General features: G+C 40.6%; 1 protein-coding gene across 2 annotated transcripts in view; it reads right to left on the bottom strand.

Annotated features, from left to right (window-relative positions):
- FCHO2 (FCH and mu domain containing endocytic adaptor 2) overlaps window positions 1-12,212 on the bottom strand; it is a 69,689-nt gene that overhangs the window by 31,197 nt on the left and 26,280 nt on the right. For both annotated transcript variants that reach the window (XM_077936281.1, XM_077936280.1), the window contains exons 8-11: window positions 11,436-11,532; window positions 2,545-2,589; window positions 1,446-1,515; window positions 534-558 (exon numbers count right to left, since the gene is read on the bottom strand). In XM_077936281.1, coding sequence (XP_077792407.1) covers window positions 534-558; window positions 1,446-1,515; window positions 2,545-2,589; window positions 11,436-11,532 — 237 coding nt within the window. The remainder of the gene's footprint in view (window positions 1-533; window positions 559-1,445; window positions 1,516-2,544; window positions 2,590-11,435; window positions 11,533-12,212) is intronic.

Here is a 12,212-nt window from a genome sequence, read left to right as displayed (position 1 = left end):
AAACGTATCAGTTTGAGCAACATAAAATCACACAAAAACTTGATCTGCTCGGGCTTCTTGCAACAGTTCAGAAAAAAGCAACTTCAGAGTGGGTTTACAAGAGAAAAAGTTTATTTGACAGATATACATTTTATATCTGTTTATTTTGAGCTTTTTATTATGAGACATTCTCATTTCACAAAATTGTTTAAACAAAAGAAACCAAACCCATGAATTTTCTAGAATATTGGAGGCCTAATACATGGGTTGATAGCTGCCGTTTCTACAGGAAAAATTTCAGATTATTCTGGAAATCCATTCTTTCATTTCAGCCACAGGGAGTTCCACCTTTCTGTCACCTCAAATTAAACACTGATAATATGGCCAAGAGGAACTAGAAATACAAATGATGAAAGGAACACACTATACATAACTTGTTTGAAACTAAAGAGACTGTGAACCACCGAGACCCTCGGGTATAGGGCGGTATATACATTCAATTAACAACAACAACAAATTTCTTGAATAACTTTGATCAATATAAGAATACTTACAACTGAATCAGCATCTGGACATTCCCTGTTTAAAAAAATAGTGAATTGTTATAATAGCTATGGCTTTTATTTACCAAAATCTCTTTTGGTTTTCTAGTTAACATCTCACCAGATACATAGCCGCTTTAGAACACCTTTAAAATCAGGCTATAGACAGTTATTTAATTTTTCAGGATTCATATATCACTTTTCCATTTCCATAGATCACTTTCCATTTTCCATTTCCATATATATCACTTTTCAGGTAAAAAAAATGCCCAAGGCAACAAAAATAACTACAGCTGCTGCAGCAGCAGCTAACGTTAATAAAAGCATACATATATAAGTACACATAAAAAGAAGATAAATTCATACATTGGGATGCTAGAATAACAATGTTTTTAGCTGCCTATGGGAAATTAGTGAAGTGGCCAGGAGGATTTCCTGGGGGAAGTAGACACAAGGGCAAAGGTCTTGACAGGAGCTGCCATTGATCACACCTCAGAAAATGGTGGGATGCACAGCCTGTGAAACTACCATAACGAAGGAGTCACATCCTCAAAATCCTGGCTCTAGTCAGAAGTTTTGCTGATGATGATTCAGGGTGCTACAGTAATGGATGAGAGTAATCCAACCCTAAGAAATAACCATGATCCTCCAAAAAATTGATGCAGCTTGTGCCCTAACCTGACCTAGGGAAAAGCACTCCTAGCCACAGTTGCTACCTAGAATCCATAAAGATTCCCAAACTGTGACCCCCCCCACTTAAAAATTGGGGAAGTTGTTTTTTTGGGGGGGCTATATAGGAATTTATTGGAGCATTATCTCTTACAGCATTAATAATAAAATTAAAAAAGATAGAAATATTTATGCTTCTATTTTTTAAGAAACCAAACATTAAACGATTTACTAACAAGTTTGAAACATACTTACACAGATTCTGCATCTTTTCCCTTTCTACTAATTGGTAACACAAAATGCTTTCTTTTTCTAGGCTTTATCCCTGCAAAGCAGACAATGTGTTGTTAGATGGAAATTAAGATTAAATATTAGTTAAGAGAATAGGTAATGAGATACACTATTGCAGTAAATAACACGAAGTTATTATGTATCATAATATGTATAAATAATATTATTAATATATTATTAATATGGATGAGAGTAATCCAACCCTAAGAAATAATAATATGTATAAATATATGATAAATATGTATCATTTTATGTTGCACATAAGAGAACTACCAATACCCACATCTTGTCTTGCCTGGATTGAGTTTTAGTCTTGTCATCCTCAAGTAGTTTATCACCCAAAGTGATAATGCTTCCAGAACTTAGTACTATCCCTTTTCATCAGAACCAGCTTAAATGTTATTGGTATATTGTTCCAATATGTCATACATTTTCTCCCCTTTGTTTTATAGCGGTTTCTAAAGTATGGAGGTCAAGAATGAAACCCAGTGCATCCTAGAGGACAAATTCCATTGTGTGAAGCCATCTTTTCAGACTTTTCTCACAAAAAAGAATGGAACTACTTCAAAACATCAACCCCAATCTTTAGCTCTGCCATTAGATCAACAGAAAGCATCCAAGGCTTAGTTTCTACTAATGTGCCAATAATTGGTTTGGGGACCAAGAAGCAACACCAAAGTATTGAACAGAAGATCTATGGGATACTTGGAAATGGCATGCTTTAGATACAGGGACATTCATATATGAGGACATGTTTATGTATCCATGTAAGTGAAATTTGCCACTCCCTCACTAATAGGATACTGAAAGTTAGCCAACTTCTCTCTAGCATCTGTGATGGGATCACACTGAGCAAGTTCTGACTCTTAATTGAGACAGAACATAAGGCTGCTGATCATTTCCTGTTATATCAGAAATATATTAGCTTCATTTCATCTTAATTAGAGCAAACGACTTCACTTCTTACTTTTAAGCCTTATTTTTTTAAACCCTTTCCTCAATGTTCACTAGAAATGATGTAAGAAGTACATTTTGAATGATAAACAATACAAGAAAAACTCACCTTCAACTGCACTGGCTGTATTACACTCTTCAAATTCAATAAGTCCTTTAAACGATGGAAAATCAATGTTATTCTAATGCTCTTTCTTGTTTTAATTTATGGAGAAACATTATGCATCAAGACTAGGGTGGCAATATTTACTCAATCAATTTGTTTGATCAGTGGCTTCCAAACAAGTCCATAGAATAAAATAATAATGTATGAGAAATAAAAGAGGCAATTGAAATAAAAATTTAAAATATGCAGCATCTAGCACAGTTCATTTCAATTGCTTTTTCTTGGCAATTTTAAAGGTTTTTTGGGGGTGGGGGGTCAGACTGTAATATAATAAAATACATACATTAGAAGAAAACCCCCAATAAAAATGCAATTTTAAAAAATCATACAGCACTGATGCACTGTTATTGTGTCAATTATATGTTGCAGAAGACATCTGCAAAAATACCACCAGTCTGGAGGGGCCTTTAGCCTAAGGTTGGAAAGAACCCCCACCCTTCTCCCAAGGCTGGAGAAGGGCAGAGTCTCATCCCTAAGACTGCACTAAGCTTTGGCCACAGTGAAAAAACAGTGACAATGATCACTACTTTTCACATGACAGAGGCTTTTGCACCATGATGAATCTATTTTCTCCTAAGAATAGGATTAATGAGAATCCTGGCAGAGACTGGGAAAAGAGTATACACACAGACACAGAGTGCACCAATCTCAAGAAATGAATTGGCTGGTATTAGATGAAGCGCTCCTCCAGATAATTGGGCCCCAAGACACATAGGGCTTTTTAAACCATCACTAACACCCTGAATTGATCCTGGCAGCATTCAGGCAGCCAGTGCAGAGCTTTTAGGATAGGTGTTACGTGATCCCATCTGGATATTGCAGTTAACAACCTGGCAGCTGCATTCTGCATTAATTGCAATTTCTGGACCATTTTCAAGGGCAGTTTCATGTAGAGCTCATAGCAATAATCCAACTGCAAGGTCACTACAACATAGGTTACTGATAGCAAGCTATCTCGGTCCAGGAAAGGTTGTAGCTGTTGAATGAACTAAAGCTGGATACAGTCATACCTCGGGTTACAGACGCTTCGGGTTGCACGATTTTGGGTTGCGCACCACGCTGAACCCGGAAGTACCGGAACGCCGAATCACAATCTGCGCGTGCGCAGACGTGGCGCTGCGGGTTGTGAAGGTGCTTCCCGCATGGATCACGTTCACAACCCGAGCGTCCACTGTATACTGTATGCAGTCCTTTGCTACAGAGGTCACCTGTGCCTCTAATGATAGCTATGGCTCAAATAGATACAAGTTATGTACCTGCTACACTGAGGGTGGGTGGGTGCTACCCTATCCTAAATACTCCACCTCCTCAATTCCTAGACTTCATAACTGCTGATCCATAGTACCTCCATCTTATCGGGATTAAATAATAGTTTATTAACCCTCTTTTAATTCATCACTGCCTCCAAGCATTAGTCTACCATAGCTACAGATAGAATAGACAGTTGGAGCTGGGCGTCTTCCTGCTCACTAAATCCTGTTTCTTCTTCAGCATCTGACACCTCCTCCTTGCAGTCTGTTCCCTCTTCTCCCTCTGACCACTCACTGTCATCCCACCACCAATCCCCTGGCTCTAAGCCAGCGGTTCTCAACCAGTGGGTCCCCAGATGTTGTTGGACTACAACTCCCATCATCCCTGAGCTCTGGCCTTGCTAGCTAGGGGTGATGGGAGTGATCTGGGGACCCACAGGTTGAGAAAGGCTGCTCTAAGCCTTACTTCCTTGGGGGTTCCCCAACTAGTGCCCCCACCCACTCCTCTGAATCCAGCCAGTCCACAACAGCGGCCTAAAAGAGGCTTCCTGCCACTGATTTAGTTATACTGATCCGCAGGAAGCCAGAAGAAGTTACATGATCTTAAACATATGGTATTATGTTATAAGAAATATACATATAAATGCAAATCATATCTTCCATTACTATATAAGGCATATAGTATCAGGAGTCTGATGATTGTGCTGTTAACACAATTATTTAATAAGGATAAACAAACATAGCTGACACCACTTTGACAAATTCACCTGAACTGGAAACTACATTGATGAAGTAATAGTAGTAAATATAGTATTACCGGTACATCCAATTCTATTTTGATCTTTTGCATGCTAGACAAATAGTTACCAGTGATGCACTTCATCTCTCAAGAGAGATTAATGCGACAGTAAAACAAAAAACAAGAAAACCCAGTCATGTCACAGTGTCACCTGCCACCTAATTAATCTGTGAAGTGGCACTAATGGCCTTGAAAACAGTTAAATGCTTTGTCAACCAGTTAGAGAAAAGTGTCATGATCGGTCAACTAGTGTGTATTCTGCAGAAATGGATAAGCCAAGCTTGATGAAGACAGCAGCTACACACTCATGGGTCTGAAGGAACTTTTAAAAAGGGGGGGGGGGAAGGAATGAAGTGGAAAATACTGTATGTTGGCTATTTAAATAGGAAAGGAGGAAAAAAGGATGTGTGTTGAAAATTCTTGCTTTGTAAGAGATAAACAGTACACATGCATTCTCAAAATATTTTAGCAGCTTTACAATGGAAATTACAACAAAAAAAAAGAGAGTATCTTAGGAACATATTTTGTGGAGCATAAAGGAATGCTAACCAACTTAAATTGCAACAAATTGGTTTTTACATCTTGCAAAAATGTTACATTGAATAATAAAAAGTAGCCTCTATTTAAAAGTGACATAAGCTTAAAAAGCTACTTGTAGTTGCAAATATAACTGCCGACAATATGCTTGGTTTTAGATGAAAACAAAAGGGTTTTTCCCCTCTGGCATTAAATCATGCATGAAAGGAGGACAATTTTTTTAAAAAACTGCATATGCCTCACATGCTGCTTCAAAATGGCAAAGCTTTGCGTGTCTGGCTCAGTGCCAGTTGACAGCTCAGCTGGATATCAATGCACATTCTGACCCCCCTTGCAGCGTGTCACTTCTGAATTGTTTCCGCAGTAGAAAGTTTATTCAACCTCTTTCTCAAATGCAGTGGACCGACCATCATTCTGCTATTTAATCATAGCAGAACAGGTTATTTTTCTGACAGCACTAAAGCCAGAGAGCAATTCCTAATGAACAGCTTGATACAAGTGGAATTTCGACTGTTTTAGCCTCAATTAATTCTGCTGTCAAAACAAATGATTGCTCTTAGTACTTAGATGTTAAGCTGGATCACAAAGGTCAATTTTGTATGTACAAACACACAAGCAATCTTTTCCTTGCTAACATCTGATGCCATTTCATATTTAGCACCAACAAATTTTCAAATTGAAAATGAGAAATATATAAACTGTCAGTCAATAATATTCTCCAACAGTAGCTTTTTCTGACTGATAAATAAAAACCAAACCACTCTCTAGAATAACTCTGTGGCTATATTTAGACTTGGAAAGACAAGATGCATTTTTATCTCTTCCACATCATTACAACAAAACAAAGTCACTAAACATGTTAATCAAAAAATCTAGCATGTGAAAAGAAATGCAATACGTATTGTTTACAAATATTTACTATGATTGGCAACTGGCCTTAACTGCAGAGATACTAAAGAATCAAAGCAGCCCAATTACTTAGGGGTTTCCCCTTTAGAACAACAATAGGCCAGTAGTACCTGTGTCACTGAAGGTAAATACATGTCAAATTCACAATATTCCATTTCATATTCTTTACACCTGAAAGGTTCTATCAAGACAAGTCCAGTGACAATGAATTTTAATAATTTAACACAATGCCAGGTTATATTCCCTGGGTTACAGAGAGTCAGTGATCACAATACAATCAGCACACTCAAACAATATCCATGACATTAATTCATGGTACTAAAATGAAAATTAAGAAACCAAAAACAAACAAACAAAGGAAACACAATAAAGATAAATCTCAAAACATTTTTGTGAGCTCCAAAGGATGACATGTCAGACCTAGATATATCTTTGTAGGATTTTATCCTGCTGTGAAAGGTTAGTTTTATGCTTATTAATTAATGTCCTAACAAAAATTCACCAAGATGCTATTTTAAAGGGGAAGACCATGTATCAGATTATTTGACCATACACCACTATGATCATACCTAGATTACAATTCAGCTAGTCATGACCCAATCTCATTGCAACAGAACATTTCAATCATGACTAATGTAAATCCAATTACTGACTTTCATCACACAACTAACTTTAACCAGAGTGGATCCAGATCAATTTCCCCATGAAATAAAGAACTAGTGCTGGAGCTCTGTCTTGTCTGTGATCAGTGAAGAAAACAAGATGCATTAGATCTTGTTATTCTAACAATATATGAACAAGAAAATGAAACAATGAGGTTCAGGATAATTTTGAATATTATGGGTTGTATCCAAAGTTGTCCATATGCATATGTAATGTAATTCCATTCACACAATGGGAATTCACATTACTCTTTGCAGTCCCTTGCACACCCTCAAAATCTGCTTTAAGGTTGGAGGACCCTCTGGAGCAGGTTTTTTTAAAATGCAGGGAGGGCAAGAGAAAGTTAAAGGCCAGTGGCATGAGTAGAAGTCCACTCACACAATGCAGAATGAAAATAATGGTTCTGTATAACTTGGGCCTTAACAAAAAAAATAATGTTAGGCTGTACTGCATGACTTTTAAAACCCACAAATGTACTGGATGTTTTAGTATACGACATTATGCCGTTGTTACCCAGAAGGATAAGACTCAAAATATACAAATCTTGTGTATGTTCCCTACTTTTTATTCCTCCAAGCAAACAATCTAAGGGTTCATCCTGCTAAAGTCCAAGCTGTATCTTAGTACAGTGGACGCTTGGGTTGCGAACGTGATCTGTGCAGGAGGTACATTCGCAACCCGCAGCGTTCGCAACCCGCAGGGCCACGTCTGCGCATGCACGGATCGTGATTCAGCACTTAGGCACATGCGCAAAGCGCAATTTAGTGCTTCTGCACAAGCGCCGAAACCCAGAAGTAATCTGTTCTGGTACCGTATGTTCTGGCGTATTAGGCAACTGGGTGTATAAGATGATCCCCCAACTTTTGCTGTTAAATTATAGAGTTTGGCCTCCACTGCCCTCACCTGTGGGGGTGCCCAGCTCTTTGGAGCCCCGGCCAAAGCCGCGCACCACCTCACTGCGGCAGGCTCTTCATGGCGCCCGTGAGCTGAGCAAAGCCCCGCGCGACCACGGTGGAGGTCGGATCCGGCTCCTATGAGGGCAGCAGCAGGTATGCGGGCATGCGCCATGCTTAGAAGGACTTTCCACGGTGATGAGAGAGCGGCGGCCAACAAACACGCTCTGTGCCGATACGGAAGAGGCGGGGCCTCGCGCTGCATCACAGGAGGCTGTGTCCCCTTCTGTGGGGAGGGAGGAGGAGCGACGGCAGAAGGGGCGCCTGTGCTCACCGGCTCCCTCTCCTCTTTCCCAACAGGTGGCTCCGCGTATACCCGGCATAAAAGACGATCCCCGACTTTTGGGGTGGTTTTCCTGGGTTAAAAAGTTGTCTTATCACCGGAACATATGGTACTTCCAGGTTCAGTGCGGTGCGCAACCCGAACACACGCAACCTGAAGCGTCTGTAACCCGAGGTATGACTGTAGTCTTGTATACCCATTTTTTATCTCTTCCCCACTTCTGATAATTTCTGTAGAAGTATTAACCAGTTGAACTACGAGAACAGTCTAACCTTCCCAGCACTTCAGAATGTGTTTTACATACATGCATAAGAGCAAATGCAGACGGGTTCAGGGTTCTTGTACCTTTAAGAGTTGTGTACAGGTGAGGAATCATAACAGGTTTCACGTCCTTGAATATTAGCTTGGGCAGGCCATGGGTTTTGTAAATCATTTATGTATACTACTAGATCACAACTTTTAACTACTGCGTCATGCACACTGCCAGTGAATTAAAAAAGAAATAGTAAAACCGATTTCCTCCAACTCTATCAACCTGAGATTCTCTCCATTTCTTATTTACACTACTCATCTGCTCAGTCAAATAATGCCCTATTGTAACTTCAGTCTGCCAAAATAAAAAAGCAATACCTATTTTTAAAAACTGAAGCAGAACTGCAGAAAGTTGCACAAGCAATTCATCTATAAAGCACAGAAAACTAGAGACTACACCGTTTCTGTCCTTTAATATACACTGTGGGCATATCTATGTTCAAGCAAAATATGGAAGCTGAGAAGGCAAAGTGTATTCAAGTATTACCCTTAAAGTAAGGGAGAACTAATTGGGTCTGGTACAGGTGCCAATGTGGTCTGTAAATTCCTGGTTGGAATTTCTACAGGGGTTGTAAAAATCAATTGTAATGTACTGTATTTTCCGCTCTATAGGGTGCACCAGCCCATAGGGTGAACCTAATTTTTTTGGGGGGGGGGAATAAAGAAAAAAAATTATTCCCCCCCCCCCCAGGCGCGGGGCTGGAGCGGGGGAAGCCCGAGCTTACCCCAATCCCAGCCCCCAGAACAGGCTGCTATCTGCAAGCCTTCGGAGCCCGGTGGGAACTCCTGCCGGGCTCCCAAGGCTTGTGGATATCTGCCTGAAGCTGCGAAGCGCTCCCCAGGCTTCGGGAAGCGGCACTCCCGCCACACTCCGAAGGCTTGCGGATAGCTTCCTGAAGCCTGGAGAGCGAGAGGGGTCGGTGAGCACCGACCCCTCTCGCTCTCCAGGCTTCAGCGAAAGCCTGCATTCGCTCCATAGGACGCACACACATTTCCCCTTCATTTTTGGAGGGGGAAAAGTGTGTCCTATAGAGCAAAACATACGGTATTTGTTTTGCATTCATTTAAGCTCTGATTAAGTTATCAAAGCTGAACTTTTTTTTGCATTTTATTGTAATTCAACATCAACTTTGCTGTGTGCATGCACTTATGTATGGTGTCTACAGGTATTGTGCTCTGCTTTGAATACAATGATGTTCAATTAAAGTGAGGGTTAGCTAACATTCTCTTGGCCCTCCTAACTTTCCTGATCTGCAGCATACACTCCAGTTGGACTTCTAACATGGTGCTTTTAAACAACTCTCAAGCATCTGAATGAATTTACCTTTTTGACTTTGCCTTTCAAATTCCTTTTTACAAATCCCTTCATTTTGGACAAGTTTCTTGTTTTGAAATCAAACGTGACCGTGTTGAATTTTCTTAGCAATCAGTCATTTACATGTATATTTAATAGCACTGTGTTCACTGCTCCCAACTGACTTAACAACACATATCTGATGCCAGGTCATGGATACTGCTAAAGATTAAGTCCAAGGTCACTGCCCCTCTGGTCAGTTCCATGACCAACCATTTTAAGATACAGTAATTTGGAGTATCTAGAATTTTACCTCTTTGGAACTTATATGTAGTCAGTCTACATCAGGGTAGTTGAAACCAGCCATTTCTACAACATTTCCTCCTTTGGATTTTATGTGCATTTAATGATCCCGGAAAAAATAATTTAAAAAAAAGGTTTCTATTTTTAGAATGAGGACAGCTGGAAGCTGATTTACAATCCTATACATGTTTATTCAGAAGTAAGCCTCACTCCCAAGCTACATGGGCACAAAACTGCAGCCCTTGAAGTCTTGTCTCTACTGGGATTTTCCAATACTACATCAAATAAGATGATGCTAAGTAATATATGCACATTAGTCATGGAAATTAATGCCTTGGAAACATGTAACCGATCTGCAGAACATCAGAATGCTAGCCTAGAAACAAATGTGACAAGGTTTAAAAATATTGTGCAACAAGTGCTGAACAATTATGGTAAACTTGGCAGCTGTTTGCAGAACACAGCTATTAATTTTTATGGCCTATTTTAAGCATAACACAATTAGGCAATAAAAATTACAGGAAAGAATATGATTGGAAAATCAATAATTTAATCTGTTTGAATGTCACATGGAAGGAATTTAACCTTTGTTTGACTGGAAATAAAAGATTTCAAAACTATTTTTATATTGTAAGAATGTAAGAAGAGCCTGCTGAATGAGGCCAATGGCCAACCAGGTGCCCATAGGAAGCCTGCAAGGAGGACTTGAGCAAACAGAATTATTCCCTTCTTCCATTGTCAGTGACTGTAGCAATGACTTGTAGCAATTGATAACCTCATCCTGGATGAATTTGTCTAATCCTCTTAGACATCCTTAAAGCCATCCAAGTAGATGACCATTATTACTTATTGTGGGAGCAGGTGCCAGAATTTAACTATGCACCAACTGAAGAAGTACTTTCTTTTGTCAGTCCTGAATGTTCTAACATTCAGTTACTGGATGTCCACAAGTTCTAGGTTTATTGGGGGGGGATCCCTGAACACTTTCCCTACACCATATATACCTTTATGATGTCTCCTCTTACTCACTTTATCTCTAAACCAAAAAGCACCCAAAACTATAACCTTGCTTTATAGCGGAGTTGCTCTATCCCCTTGATAATTTTGGTTAACCTTTTCCAGCTCCACAATATCCATTTTGAAGTGCGGTGACCAGAACTATACACTGTAATCAAAGTATATTTGCACCCTAGATTTCTATGGCATTATCATGTTGGCTGTTTTATTTTCAATTCCTTTCCTAATGATACCCAGTATGGAATTCACCTTTTCACAGTTGTCCCCCCCACAGCATTTTTTTCCTTTGAACTGGCATTATCCAGAGAAAAAAGAATCATGATAGTGAACTAAATATCTGCATTCATTACTGCCAGTAAATTACAGTTATATATGCATATATATGTATCAATTATTCAAGAGGAGCATAGATGGAGGGGTGTGTGTGCGCACATGCGCATTGAACACTGGAAGATAATATCAAGCAATCTTTTATTTTAAAAAAATACCAAATCAATTATTTTGTATCTCTTACCAGGTCGCTCTTTGCCCGTGCCTTTCGACTCAGCAAATTTTTGTATCAAACTTTCAACTGTTGTGTTTGCCATGTTATTTATAAATTCTTCATGTACCTTTGAGAAAAAGAACACTAGTAAATATAACTTTGTGGGCTTCAGCAATTTGCACACAAACGGATTGTTCAATTATTACACTTCCCATCTTGCTCTTATAAGTAAAAAGTGTCAGGCTGGGACTCAAAAAACCATAAAACTACCGTATTTTTCGCCCTATAGGACGCACTTTTTCCCCTCCAAAAATGAAGGGGAAATCTGGGTGCGTCCTATGGGGCGAATGCAGGTTTTCGCTGAAGCTTGGAGAGCGAGAGGGGTCAGTGCGCACCGACCCCTCTCGCTCTCCAGGCTTCAGGAAGACATCCGCAGCCTAGGCAGCCGTGTGGGAGGTCCCGCAGGGCTGTCTAGGCTGCGGATAGCAGCCTGCCGCCCGGTGGGCAGGGCACCCTGAAGCAGAGCGCCCCTCGCGCCAGGCATACTTCCGCAGCGTGGGGAGCCCTGCAGGAGTTCCCCGCAGGGCTTCCCACGCTGTGGATAGCAGCCTGCCGCCCGGCGGGCGGGGCGCCCTCAAGCAGAGCGCCCCGCCCGCCGGACAGACATCCGCAGCATGGGGAGCCCTGCAGGAGTTCCCCACAGGGCTCCCCACGCTGCGGATAGCAGCCTGCCGCCCAGCGGGCGGGGCGCCCTGAAGCAGGGCGCCTCTCGCGCCGGGCAGACATTGGCCAGCCCCACAAGCTCGG

This window comes from Podarcis muralis, chromosome 11 (assembly GCF_964188315.1).
Source record: "Podarcis muralis chromosome 11, rPodMur119.hap1.1, whole genome shotgun sequence".
NCBI classification, from domain to species: domain Eukaryota; kingdom Metazoa; phylum Chordata; class Lepidosauria; order Squamata; family Lacertidae; genus Podarcis; species Podarcis muralis.
This window is presented reverse-complemented; position numbering and strand designations above follow the sequence as displayed.